Below are 14,977 nucleotides of genomic sequence, written 5' to 3' on the forward strand. Positions count from 1 at the left end.
TTTCATTATATATATATTTTTTTTTTGTTAATATTTTAAATATTTATTCTATATATCTTTCATTGTGAATATTTATACAATAGTGAGATAATAAAATAATAAAATAATAAAATATAAAATATTTTTTATTATAATAACATTTTCTCTTATCTCTCATTTATTACATATTTCTCTTATTGTATAAAATAATATTCCAAAATATAATATAAATAAATTTATAAAAAAAGTGTGAAATATAGAGATACACACGCGAAAAAAATTGCATACACAAAGTAGCGATTGAGAAGAATCAGTCAAATTACCCAGTCCTGTGCGTTTCTGAATATAATTGCAGAGATATAGAAACGTGGAGAAAGAGAAGAAAAAAAAAACAAAATATTTTACATCTCGAAATATAAGGGTGGACGGACTACATACTACCGTACGCGTGATATGCATGCATCGTACCGTACATGCACGTACCGTATGCACCGCTCGCTCGTGCAATCGTGAGGGACGCGATCGACCTCTCGCCGAGAGTTGCCTTAACCTCTTGGATTTTTTCTTACTCATTTCAGCCCGCTGCCTGCCCGGATGCGACGAACAGCACGGACACTGCAATCTACCCAACGAATGCTTGTGAGTACATATATATATATATATATATATATATATATATATATATATAGATATACATATATATGTGTATACTTAAATACTTGTATCCACGCACGTATATGCGTGTGTGCACGTGTATGCGTGTGTCTGTGTACGTTGCATTGCCTCATACAATCACCGACTAAATTCCTGGGCCCCGACACGGTGCATCCACTCTTCTGTATGCACCGGCGTGGCGTATGCATGTAAGCGCGATAATAATTACGCGCATACCTATCGTAAATTATCGTTCGACGCGGTTCCGAAAAAAAGCACACGGGGGTCGGCTGTAGCAACCACAGTAGATCCACGTCACGTTGCCGGTAACGCATGTAGCTATGCGGAGACTACATATTCCGAAATTATTTATTCCATCCTCTCGCGAAATGTCAGAATTTTCGTTTACAGAGAAAATACACCCTCTTCGCTCCCTGAACAATCACGAAATTACGAAATTTTTTAAATGTACATAGAACTTGATAAATTATTTATTAATTTTTTAAATTATTTAGTGTAATAATGCTAAATGTTAGAAACAACACAAGTCAAAAAAATAACTTTTGTAAAAAAATTTCTTTTTCGTCTTCTTTCGTTAGTGATAAATAGTCTAATTTTCAGAAATTGATATTTATTATTCTCTTAGAGTGAATTCAAGCAGCAAATAAAATTAACATATAATATTATTAATTTTTTTTTTTTCATATATTCTTAAAATTTAATATAGCAAGTTGAAGACATTTTCTCTTGTCTCTTTTTGTAAGGAAACAAGCCGGTAGTTCACCGGTTTAACGAATTTATTTGCTCTTAAAATGCTATAAATCTGTTATGCATTTTATGCCGACAAGAAGCACGAAGAACGCGAATAAGTATTAAAATCCTGTTTTGTTAAATAATTTCGATTCAACAATTTTAATTAATAATTCCACGGCATGCCGGTATAATGTTACTGCTAATTTAAAGGCCAAAGATACGCGTCGCGGATCTCCTTAGGGACGTAAAGGTCCTGTTACGACGCCGCGCATTTGCGACGGCATTTACAAGTGTGCGCGTGTGTGTGTTCGTATATTGTGTGTGTGTGTGTATATGTAATATATTGTATATAATATTATCTTACGCATATTTTCGTAACGCTTTTACGAGTACGGAAAGGAAGAACGAAGCGGAATTCGAAGCTTCCCGGCTCCTTCCCGTTTTAACGAGGCACTTTCCGAGGTGCCAATCGTTCCTGCCCTTTCTTCCTCCCCTTTCTCTTTCTTCTCCCTCGATTTTGCCGTCTTTCTATCTTTCTTCTCTCTTTTCTCTCTATTTTTCCCTGTCTTTGTCTCTCGCCGCTCGACGTGCCATTGAACCTTCCAATTTAATTTGCCGTTTGGCAAAATTCCGGGATCCTCGACGTCGAGTTTCCGCACTCGCGCTGAAAATCGTTCGCATAACTCCGGTCTAATCTTCTCCCCTTTCTTCAGCAGATATACGTGTATTCTATTTATATACAAGCAATTTGTAAGCAATTTGTAATTTTGCAATTTGTAATTTTTATCAGATAGCTCCTTTAATTTATAAAATTTTTTAGAAAAATATTTGAAGAGAATCGTGTAATTAAGTTTCATATTTGATATCAAATATTAAGGCTCATACTTTTGCTGTGAGCAAGAGCAATTGTGCAGAATACAGAAGCGCAGTTAAGTAATATAATGACTCGTCTTATTCAGGGAGATGCATCGCGAATGTCACGCGTTTCTCGCCGACAGAATCTCGGACAGTGTTAACCCGAGGGTTTGGAGTTAACTCGATCATCTAATTACTCTACGACCGGGGTTAATTGTCCCGTTAGTCGCAGCCATGGGTTCACCAGTCGTGTCTCATCCATCAGTCGGTTTAGTTCTCGTGATTTTTCAATTATTTTCTTGCTAATTTTCCTTTTTTGAAATTTGTTGAATTTTTTGAAAGAAAAAATATTATATCTAGTTTATAAATAAAATATAAATATAGTAGTCAAATATTATCAGATATTATCAGATATATTTAACATTAATTTTTTGCAAGAGGATAATTCGAGTAATTTTTCCCATTTGATATTCGAAAGGCGTTTTTAAATAGCTTGATTTTTTTAATATCTTTCTCGTTCTCTCTGCAACGTTCGCTTCTCGAGCGCCGTTCCCTTCATTGAAATCGGTGCCGTCGCGTCATCGCGAGGTTCGAAGGTGCACGATTGTGAAAGGAGGAACGACTGTGGATTTTCCCGCACCGCGAAATGTGCCTCGTCGCCGCGAGTTCTCCGGCATGAATATCGAGAGTTTCTCGCGGCGGCGGACGCACTATGCGAACTATGCGTGCTTGCATCCGGGAATGCCGAATGACTCAATCCGAGAATGCAACGAGATTCGCGGAACCAATTTTAGCTTCCTCTTTTTGAAAAATCAATTAGCAAATATTTCACTATTATTACGTTACGAATATTTTCCCGCGTTCTTGCGGAGAAGTAAATGAGTAAGCTGCATAAATTGCGGCAAAATTCCTTCGCGGTTCTTATTTTACGTCACAATATGTTAAAATAAACAAGATATATTTCGTATAAACTACGATAATAATTTTGCATTAACACTTTTATAGCAGAATATATTAGAAGAGTCGTAATATTTATAAAAATCATACCCCGTAAAAGCTGATCTTTACATCTCCTGAAAATTTGTGTATTTAGAGAAAACGTTCATAGTTTCTTTTCTTTATATATAATGTGATTTTTCTTCAATAAATTTTCCTTCAATCGCTATAATTTTCGAAAATGATGACAATAATTATTGGACCATCTTATATATCATCTTTTTGTCAGATACATGCGTTACCTCCGTTTGGCAGATTTTATGTAGCCTTGAGTCTCTCTCTCTCTCTCTTTTTTTTTTCGAAAGCTGATGAATAAAAATTTCATTACACGGGGTGTAACGGAATTTGATCGGCGTGTTAACCTTGATCGCACTCCAACACATGTACGAACAATAGCTAACGCACGTCACCTCGATCGATAGATAATTACGTAGATTGCGGGAATGGAATTACGATACGCTCGTTTTCAGTCGCGCGGCGTATATTTGCGTATATACTCGGAAAGGATGATAACGATCGTTTCTCTCTCTCTCTCTCTCTCTCTCTTTTTTTTTAAGACGATAGGTCTCCGTGGAATATCGTAAGTTCCCGCGCTCGCGAACGAATCGCGGCCATCGTCCTCCCATTGAAATTTCGGAGTCGTGCGTGCGTGTGGCGACTGCGAATACTGATGACGATGCAACGACAATATACGATCTCGTCTCTTGATGTGAAAGTGTCGAACGATATCGTCGTGAAAAGGTAAGATCAAGATAAAGCCATAAAACACACCTGTCATGTTTGGACACATGAAATTTTTACGAAATTAATATAAAGGATGCGTTTCACGAACTTTGACGTTACTTTGTGTTCTCTGTACATATATTTCAGTGATACATAAGCACGGATTTTTTTTTATCCGAGAAATACAATCTCGAATCTTCGTGGATCTCTCGATATATTGTTTCGGCATCCCGTTTAAATCCCGGCCGCGTAATAACACAAAGGTCAAAGAACGCACTCGCGTCTCGAATCGTGGCGCGGTATCTTCGCATCGAGGAGAAAAGAGAGAAAGAGAGAGAGAGAGAGAGAGAAAGAGAGAGAGAGAGAAATCATTCTCATCTCGTTCAGCAAGAGAGACATTTAACCGAGCCCTCGCGCATATCGTGCACGCGGAATTTCCATAACGGCCAGCCAGAGGAACGAGCCGATCCTCCGCTGTATCCCTTTCCCCTCCCCCTCGTCCGGTGCATGACCTATCTCCCAGCGGTAATTATGGCATAGTCGCGACTCTGTCGGCCTAGCCGCAGAAACAGAAGTAGTAGATGTACCTCCTTCATCTTCGTCTCTTTAGAGGAGCGGCACAGTTCGCTCGGCATTCAACCCCCTTCGTCCCGTTTTTCACCGTCTCCCCTCGCCATCTCTTTCTTCGTCACCTTTCTATCTTTTTGCACCCTTTTTCTGTCTTTCTCTCTCTCTCTCTCCTACTCGTTTCAGGTCGCGGCGAATTCTCTATCTCTCTCCCTCTTCGTATACATAGGGTTTTAATAGTATAGTTTTGCGACGGCTGCAGTTTTCTTCCCTCCGCCGTCTCGTCTTCTTGATCTTCTCCGTTCATCTTTCTCTATCTGCCTCTCTCTTCTTCGTATCTTCATCCTCTTACTCTCTCTTTCCCTCCAACTGCGATAGAGACCGCGGCGACAAAGAGAGAGAGAAAGAGAGAGCGCGATCGTATAGCGACGTGTACGAGTAATAGAGTGGGCATCGCGAGCGCACACGCACACACACATGGAAGAGCGTAACCTTTCCTTGACCCGCATACTGAACGGCTGTGCCGAGGCTCGAACCGTGGGAACACACTACTCGACAACTCATCCCCCACCTCTGCGTCAGAATTCTATCTCCTTCTCTTCTCCTGGTCTCTTCCCTCCCCTCTCTCCGCACCGTCGGTCCCGCTTCTTTTCCTCTCTCTCTCTCTCCGCTTTCCGCAAACTTGTCCTCCGCGCTATCGCCTCTCTTACTCTCTCGCGTCCCGGGCCCCTTCCTTCATCCTTTGGCGGCTGGTTCTTCCCGCTCGCGCCACCTTGGGCCCCCCTTCTCCACGTCCCGTTCCTCTTTCTCGTGCGCACCCTGCGCTCACGGTGAAGCTGTTTCTCTGTAACCGTGTATGTGCGCGCGCGACGCACACACGTAGCATCTTCTTTTCATTCCGTCTCTCATTCCATCTTTTTCCTCTTTCTCTATCTTCCTCTCTTTCCCCTTCATTCTTCGTAAAGCATAACCCCCGCGTGTAATGGCCGACCGGCGATATCCTCCTCATCTCCTGGCACGTCACCCTCTTCATTCTTCTTTCTCGGCTCTTTATTCCTCTCTCTCTCTCTTTCTCTTCCTTATTCACCTTTAAGATATTCCTTCTGTCACTACATAGCGCTTTCTTTCTCTCCGCGTACGGAGCGCGAATCTTTTCTTTCTTCGGTTCTGTGTCGAGAAGTCTCTCCCATCGTCCTGTCCCCGCTTGACTCGTCGCGTGTATATCGTACACGTTTGCGCGCGTCTTTCGATGCTCGTCGCCGACCTCTGTCTCTCTGCCTCGCGTCTCCTTCCCCTCGCGAGAGTCTTCCTCATGCACCGGGATTTTGTCGACCCTCTTCTTCTGCCCGTGACTGCTTTCCGTCCGTCACCGGTGAAACTCTCCTCGTGACCGACAGAGGATAGGGGACGTGGGGAAAAGAGGTAGGAGCTCTGAAGTATCGAAGTACGGAGATTCAACTTCACTTCACGGATCTCCGTCAAAACAGCATGACATGGCTAATAGTCTAACCCAATTCAGTAACACCAATGCTGCGCATGGATCATCCGTCCGCGCGACAACTTCACTAAATTCTTATCCCGGACAGGCTCGATGTACAGTTAGGAAAGAATGATTTATCTTCGTGAGAGGATGATTCAGCCTTTTTGCGAAAACGTGACATACCTTCGTCGTCCATTCATCCTACTGATTGTAGATACATACGATATGCGTCAGCTTTTTGATTTATTCCTTTTGCGTCAGCATCCGAGCGTCGTTACTAAAGAACCGCGTCCTGTCGTTTTGTTGCAGATGTCACAGCGGCTGGAAAGGTCCGCAATGCAATCAGTGCGTCCGATACCCGGGCTGCCTTCACGGTAGCTGCCAAAAACCCTGGGAGTGCTCGTGCGACGAAGGTTGGGGCGGACTGTTCTGCAACCAGGACCTCAACTATTGCACGAATCATAAGCCGTGCCTGAACGGCGGCACCTGCTTCAACACCGGTCAAGGCCTGTACACCTGCTCGTGCCCGTCAGGTTTCACCGGCTCCGAGTGCCAGACGCCGCTCTTCGATTGTCACTCGAAGCCCTGCCAAAACGGAGGTACCTGCTCGATGCAGGAATCATCTACAGGCAGCGGCTACGTCAACGGCACCGAATCTTCTTCCAGGCAGCAGCAACATCGCACCTATCGTTGCACCTGTCCGCCCGGTTGGCGCGGTTCACATTGTGAGATGACGACGAAATCTTGCCGGGATTCGCCCTGTCAACACGATGCCAAATGCGAGGACGATTCTGTACACGGCTATCTATGTCATTGCCCACCCGGTTATACGGGTGCCAACTGCGAATCACAAATCGACGAATGCATTCCGAATCCCTGCGTGAACAATGGCACTTGCACCGATTACGTCAATAGTTATCAATGTACCTGCCTGACCGGCTTCACTGGCAAACACTGCGAGATCAATGAGGACGACTGTGAGGACAATCTGTGCGAGCACGGCGGCACGTGCGTGGACCAGGTGAACAGCTTCCGCTGTCAATGTGTGCCGGGTTACGTCGGTCAACTCTGCCAAGATAAGGTAGACTATTGCCTGGCAAAGCCGTGCGCGAATGGTGGCAGATGTATCTCTGGGATCAATGATTATCGTTGCGTATGCAAGCCTGGCTTCACCGGTAAAGACTGTAGCGTGGACGTAGACGAGTGCCGAAGCTCACCGTGTCGAAACGGCGGCACGTGCCGGAACCGCGTCAACGGTTTCCTATGCGACTGTCCGAACGGCTGGCACGGCGACATCTGCGCCGAAAAAGCGGGCGCAGTCGTAGGTCCACCGGCTGCTCTACCATCCTCATCTACGATTTTGCTGATTAGGAAGGCGGCGCCGCCGGCTGAATCATCTTCAAGTCACTGGCCCGGCAATCTTTCCAAGCACGTTGCTTCTAGAGACGCCAGCCTGACCACGGAACACGTTGTCATGATCGCGACCCTCTCTACGGCGGTCCCGGCTTTTGCGTTGTTCGCCGCAGTGGCGGTGATGTGCATGAAGAGACGACAGAAACGGGAACAGGCAAAGGCCGATGAGGAGGCGAGACTGCAAAATGAGAGAAACGCGGTGCACAGTAGTATGAGCAAGCGTAGCGCCAGCACCATCGGCGTCGGTGGCGTCGGTGGTGGTGTCGGTAGTGGTCTCGGCGGAGGCGGCAGCGGTCTTGGCAGCGTCGGTGGTTTACTCGGCGGTGCCGGTAGCGGCCTGATTGGCACTGGCAGCGGTAGTGTCTGCGCTCTAGGCACGGGAGACGCACACATGATCAAGAACACCTGGACGGCAAGCAAGAGCGTGAACAACGTCGCCTCTGCAGCGCGGCAGGACGATCTAGATTCGTCGTTCCAGACGGACGTGACACTCGACAGCACGTGTTCGGGGTATAAACCGGAGCCGGTGCTGCAGGATGGCCGGACGACGAGGACGATGAAGCAGCTGAACACGGAAGCGGCTGCCCATCGGGCATCCGCCCATCTCTACCAGAAGGAGAAAGACTGTCTCGGTCTGGGCCTCGGCATCGGGGTCCTAGAAAGCGCCAAGAGGTCATCCGTGTTTGCTGCAGTTGCCGGCAACGTAACGGACAGTTGTTGCAGCGCTACGGAGGCCGCGCTGATGAAGAGGCCGACGACGATATCGGAAACCATCAGCGGCGTCACCGTCGTTGCTGGTGGTAGTAGTAGCGGTCCACCGGGAAGTGGTGGCGGTGTTAGTAATAGTGGTGCCACGGACAATAGTAGTTGCGGTGTGTATGTGATAGACGATCATTACAGGCACGACGCCACGTTGGCGGCGACGCTCGCGACAGAGGTGTAGTAGTGTCCTCCGGACGCCGGACATATATAGTAGACTCCATTTAGAGTGATAGAGAGGATGAGGGTGAAAGAATGTGAGAGGGATTTAGAGCCAGTGCGTGTGCGTGAATTGACGGACCATCCTGTTCGATTTCTCGTTCGATTTTCTCGGGCGGCGCCGCCGCGACGCCTTCGTCTCGCGGATGCCTGTGAACGTTTATTCCTTTCTTTTTCCATCCTTTTCCTGTTTTTTTAATTTTTGATCACAATTCCCCTTTACGAGCGAAAGGCACGTCGCGCATCCGTGATCGGCTCCGCCGACGACGAGTAGGGCGTTTCGTCCCGATGTTGCGCCGGGACAAGAAGAACGATGGACTGGCGACAAAGACATTCGATCGAGAGATGAAGAGAAGGAGAAAATTAACGCGATGCTGTGGGGGTCGGCGGATTCCCTCGTAAGTCGCCGACCCGATTTCTTAGGTATTAATATTATATATCGTGCTCGAACGTGAAACTCTGTACAGAACTAATTTATTATTATTGTTATTTACTTATGTTGTATTATCGCGATTGCTATTGATTATTATTATTAGTAATATTATTGCAACTCGTATCGCATTATCTCATGTTCCCGGTATTAGTTTTTCTTTTCTTTTTTTTTTTCAAATTTGAGTGACCGAGCTGCTCTCGGCTGCCGATCAGAGCGAGAGTGCGATAGCGAGCGATCTTATGTATGCGAGAGAGTGAGATGAAGAAAAAGTGAGAAAGAGAGAGCGCATGTGTATCGTATTTGTGTGTATACGTAGTCGCGAACGAGAGAGTTGAACCGAACCAGCATCTTCAACAATGTTGTGTCTTTGAGAATAATGTTTAGCATTAACATTGCTTCTTATTTTCAGACTTATAGAAATAGACTGCGCATTCCTGTACAAAAGACTGTCTTTTAAACATTAAAAAGAGAGAGCGATAGCGGTCGGATCTCTTTCTTTCTCCTTCAATGATGCGAGAGAGAAATCGCTCTCTCTTTCTAAATGTTTAGGACAGTCTTTTGTATAGGGATGCGCAGTCTTTTTTATAAGTCCATAGACATCAACATAGACTGCTTATAAGACCATGGAACCTAAGTGGGTTACCTAAGTGGTTAGGTTAATTTGTGTATCTATCTTTTTGTGATGTAATTTCAAGTTATTGACTTTAATAACTTGAAATTGCATCACGCGTGTGCCACAAAAAGATAGAAACACAAATAAATTCATGCTATCCTTTTTTCTCAGGAGGACACTCCTCGCTATCTTATGAGCAGTTTATGTTAATATGTCTATAGTCTATGCTTATTCTTCTTTTTTCTTTTTTTTTTTTAATCAGTTACATTCCTTTGTTTGGTTCATTGGTCAAGTGAATTTCCGAAGTTTAGGGCAGCGATAATGAATTTGAGTTTAATGAAAAATTGACAGGAGAGAGAACGTGCGCTCGACTTTTTGGGTGTCTCCGTTTCAACGACAACCCCAATCAGTCAAGTGACTCGAGCACAGGTCCTTTATGCCCCATTTCACCAATCGCGTTTAACTTTAATCTTAGTTTAACTCACTCTTTATCTCCTAACTCTTTTTTTAGAAAGAGACAAAGAGTGAGTTGAACTAAGATTAAAGTTAAACGCGGTTGATGAAATCGATTGTGAAACATTAAACTGTTTCACAACTTGTCTCCAACTGAACGAAAGATGATCCTTTAATCCGGAAATGCCATTTTGATTGTGCCGATCGATGGGCAATTTTCTAGCTTTCAATGAATGCGAGGAATGTTTTATAGCAAACACAAGGATATCAAAAATTCTATGGAGAGGAAAGCCTGCATGTATCCTTCGATATATTTTCATCGAACTATGTAGAACTTTTCTTACGTGTGAAAATGATGAAAAAGAGTCGAGGACGATGGTTCGTCCACCGGTCTGAAAAATTCTGAAAAAATCGCGCGCGGCTTTTCTTCGTGTCAAGAAATCTAAAATCTATTTCTTACAAAATATCTTCCGACTATTCTCCAGATATGACATTTGACGAAACATTCGCGCTACGTACGGTTGGACAGATAAACGAATAGATGTGTATAAATTATGCAAATATAATATTATAAAATAAATATATATATATAAATATATATATACGTAAAAAATGAACAGTGAGAAATAGAGACCCGACGTCGTCGACAACGGCGTTTCGACGATGATGCGGTTTATTTCGAAGCGATTCGGTGCCGAAATCAGTGAGAGACGATTCGAGGGGAAAACCAAAAGGGGGGGAAGAGAGAAGAACTGATCACGCATAGGAACATCGGATCGACTTATCCTTTTCTTCTCACATCTGATCATAGTGCGACCTATTTTTTCCCGGACGAAATAAACAGACTTTATAGAGATGTCTCTAAAAATTGGACACCTGAAAAAATTAATTTCTTTCAAAAGAAGACATTCTTAATTTTGTGTAGATCTTTTTTAGATTTCATCTTTCTGTATCATCCTTTTTCGACCGTACTTTCGGAGGAATTGGTCGAACTAAGATCAAAGTTAAAGTTTCGCGAATTCGACCGTCCTTCCATTTGCGAGCATTCGCACCGGACGAACGAATCCGCGAGAAATCAATCAGTATCGATCCGCGTTTGTTCGCGTGAAGGGATGAAAAGATCATTCCCCCCGAATATATCACTGTTCGGCTTTCGTGAAAATTCCCCGTCATTTTCATGCCGGCCACGCTTTATTTCGGCGGCACGCTCGCTGATTTGGCGCGCGAACGTGCGATAGATAAGTGACGATTGTATTGCGTGTTGTTGGTCGCACGATTGATGATGATAATTAATTATTTATTTGTGACTGCTGATTGCGATTGATGATTTTACATGGCGTAAAAAAAAAATTAATAAGACGATTAGCGACGATAACAGTGATGACGATATTAACGCGTTAGAAACGCGTGTGCGATGTATGATAGAGAGAGAAATTTGTAGCGAACAAAGATTGATGATGTTCCTGTTACGAGATAATGATAATTAAATAAACGAAACGCAAGTATCGACTAAGTCAGGCTTACTTCCGGGTCTTTTTCGCGCGCGAAGGCGTAGAAAAAAAAAAAAATAAAAGGACGTATAACGTCAGCCATCTGGCTTTCACCCCTTGACCTTTCCTTCCTTCCGTCGATTTCCCTTAATAATTGCCGTCGCGCGCGTACAGACTCCGGGTTAATGAGAAGCGCATGCGTATAAATGCGAGATTACGTTGTACGAATTACGATTTGTGTAATAAAAGAGAGAACTGTTGTCATTTTTTTTGTACTTACACTTCTTCGGACGATTCGATACGTCTCGCTCTATCGTTGAACGGTTTCCATTATTCCCGTTTATTTCTTCCTTGACCTTTTCTTCCTATTCTCCTCCTCCTGATCTTGTCAGGATTTTGCCTTTCGTTACTTTCCCGAATTTAAATTACTTTTTATTTAAATCAACGATATGTGTTTCTTTAAGAAAATACCGTCTCTTTGTTCGTGTCCTCCCTCCCCGTATCCTGCTGAATAGTGGCCTTTCGTTCGCGACGAGGCATATCGACGAAGATTGCGAAGACTTTCCCCTGGCGCGTACTTCTATTTCCCTCCCCTCGTTTTTGTATAAAACAAGAAGATAACACAGCGTATACATACACAAACACACGCAGCACATCTGTATATTTGTAGTAGAGATATACAATTGCGATTACTATTAATATTATTAATATTATTATTATTATGTGAAACGTGTAAATATAGATGAATTGTCAATATAACGATGTCACGCAAACGACAGTGGACGATTAATAATGATACATTAAAAAATGAACTCTGTGTCGTCTTCTCTCCCGCTTGCCCTTTAATCATTCAAATTCGCAAAAAGTATAGACTCGAAATAAGATTAATAATACAAAAAAGAAATATCAAGAGAAAGAAATTCGCTTCTTTTTCAATGTGACGAATTTCTCGTGCGATAAAATTGAGAAATAAATTTTCTCCGATATTGAAAGTGTCTTCTCGATTGAAGCATCGTCGAGAGAGCGATTTTCGTTCCGGTCTGAATCTGACACAAGCTTTCATTCCTTAAGATGACAGATCTGAGAAAATAACTAGTGTCTAGGATATACATCAAATGCGCTTTTATGACTACTTCCTGCTCCTTGTCGAGCTCGAGGACGTAGGATAGCAAAAAGTTGATACGATACGAACGTTCGCGGAAGCTTGTGGGAAGCTCGACGAGAGATAGAGTCCAGTGCGAGGAGGAAATCGCATCATCGCGGAACAACGCGAGATAGTATCGCCGATAAGTCGATTATGACTTGATGCAACTACGCGATAATTCACGCATACCGGACGATTCGAGGAAGTGCGTCATCTTTTTTCGAGGTCGAAGCTGATCCTGATGCCCTTGCGATAACATTTTCGCACAGCATCTCTCGGGAAATGCAGATTAGAGAAGACCAGGAAAAAATTTAAACAATCATTTAATGATTGAACAGAAATTTATATTTATTTCAATTTTATATTAATAGAAAAAAATCTGTCACTCTCATCAAGGATTGTGTCATATTTGAATCACTGAGACTCTGAAATAATGAGATCTCTTCTTTTTGCGGACAAAAAAAAGAGATAGAATCTTTCATATGAATTTTATCGAAATTTTAGAGAAATGTTAGCTTCAAAAAGATAACGTCTGTTCTTTGAAAGCGTGCGAAACGCGATGGTGAATATACGTTATGAGGGAAAGAGAAACTCGATGCGGTAAAGTTGATTGTCACGCCCGTGTAATCTTAACAGCGAGCTGTTGATTTTCTTCCCGTGGTCTCCTCTTTCTTATGTAAAAACACTCGGCATGTTTGTTATGCCGCTGATCGCGATCGTCGCCTCGTCTGCTAATTGCGAATGTCAAAGCGCGTGCGAGAGTCTGAGTGCGCGAGCGGGTATACCTGACTAACCCATTTGCAAGAATTTGCTCAGTTATTACCTGGTGCAATTATCTCTTTTGCGGTAACAGAAGAGCTGTCAGTGTTTCCCACAGTCACTGCTTCGGTCCCGGTGAATAAAGTAGACAATTTCAGTCGTATTTCAATTCGAAATAAATGATTATTAATGATGTAAAAGAGAAATTATATTCGTTAGAAGAAAGGAGGGTGAGATGTCGATTCGATTTTTCTTCATTTCTGTAATGATGCGAAAATAATAATCTATTTCTTTCCGATCAATTAAAGCTCTATTATCTACAAATAAAAAATATCGTAAAATTGACAAATTAAATTTTTTATAATTTAAATTCTTTTTATTTAAATTCTATTTCTCTGTCAATTTCATAATCTTGCTCTTGTATGCGAGTAAAATGATTTATAATAATGTGTAAAATGAAACACATGATTAAAATGAATTTTTTTATAATAAAAAGATTCAACTTTAGATAAGGAGATTTAATTCCACAATAAAAAGTTTTCATTTTCGTCAACCTTTTACCGTTTTGTTATACAAAGAACGCAATAGAATAAAAAGATAATTTAGAAAAATAGAGATGGAGTAAGAAAAATAATTTCTCTCTTTCTCTTTTATAATTACATAATTTAAACTAAAATAAAAAATCGGAGATAGAATGAAAATAATACATTATTTCTTATTCCCTTATGGCATTTGTCTTTTGTGCCTCGATTATTATAGATATTTATTTATCGGTTTAAAAAGATTGTAATATGACAGATGGAAAATATTAATATATTATTATATGCGATTTTTGTTATATATTGTGCAGTGGTTTCATAGAGAAAGTGAAAGTATTTACTGTAATTATGTAATTCCTTATGAAGGAATACCGCAAGATTATATACGCGTGTATCCGAAATCCATTTCTTATTATATTATCCACATTGTTGGCAGATTGAACATCATTTCACAACGGATATTATCGAAAGTCTCTAATTGGGAATCGGTTTGTCATCTAGGATATATTAACTTAGAAGAAATTAACAATTTGTCATCTTTCCTCCACGATATCATTATAAGAGGATTAAAGCGAGGATTGGGAGAGGGATTGCATGTATTCGGCACACCGCGTATATCGGCGCGGACAGAAACCAGGGAACCTCGTGAAAGCCATCGAGGGGGACCTCCCCCCGGGTCCCATGAGGGCCGAGAGCTACCCACGACTCATCGTGTCGTTATATACGCGATGGTTATTACCTGCAGCGGCGTATTACCTTCTGCTGCCGTTGCCGCTGCTGCAAACCCATTACGATTGCCATGGAATTCTTCGTTTGCTCGCCTCCTCCCCCCTTTCTCTCTCTTTCTCCTTCATACACATACACATTTTGTCGTCTTCTCTCCTTCCTACACTTTCTTACACGCCTTCGTCCTGTTCCTCGATGACGACGGCGCTCTACCCGTCTAATTCCGTCGACTTTATCTCGTCCTCACTAGACCCCCTTCTCCTCCCTCTCGCTGGCAGGAGAGATGACTGGTACTTGGCCGCGATTTAATCGCGATCTACCTCGCGAAATTAGCATAATTTATGAGCGAACGCGATTTCGTCACGCGGGATCTCTCGAGAAATGAAGAGTCTCTCTTTCTTTCACGCGACTTTATTAGCGTC

The 14,977-nt window shown here is 42.7% G+C and overlaps 1 protein-coding gene across 1 annotated transcript in view; it reads left to right on the forward strand.

The window, feature by feature from the left end:
- LOC105256389 (neurogenic locus protein delta) overlaps positions 1–11,647 on the forward strand; it is a 47,698-nt gene extending 36,051 nt beyond the window's left edge. The window contains exons 5-6 of the mRNA XM_011266247.3: positions 558–618; positions 6,317–11,647. Of these exons, the coding sequence (XP_011264549.1) occupies positions 558–618; positions 6,317–8,363 (2,108 nt within the window). The 3' untranslated portion in view covers positions 8,364–11,647. The remainder of the gene's footprint in view (positions 1–557; positions 619–6,316) is intronic.
- Positions 11,648–14,977: the final 3,330 nt, after the last annotated feature.

The sequence above is a fragment of the Camponotus floridanus genome, unplaced genomic scaffold (genome assembly GCF_003227725.1).
Source record: "Camponotus floridanus strain SB8 unplaced genomic scaffold, Cflo_v7.5 scaffold7, whole genome shotgun sequence".
NCBI lineage: Eukaryota > Metazoa > Arthropoda > Insecta > Hymenoptera > Formicidae > Camponotus > Camponotus floridanus.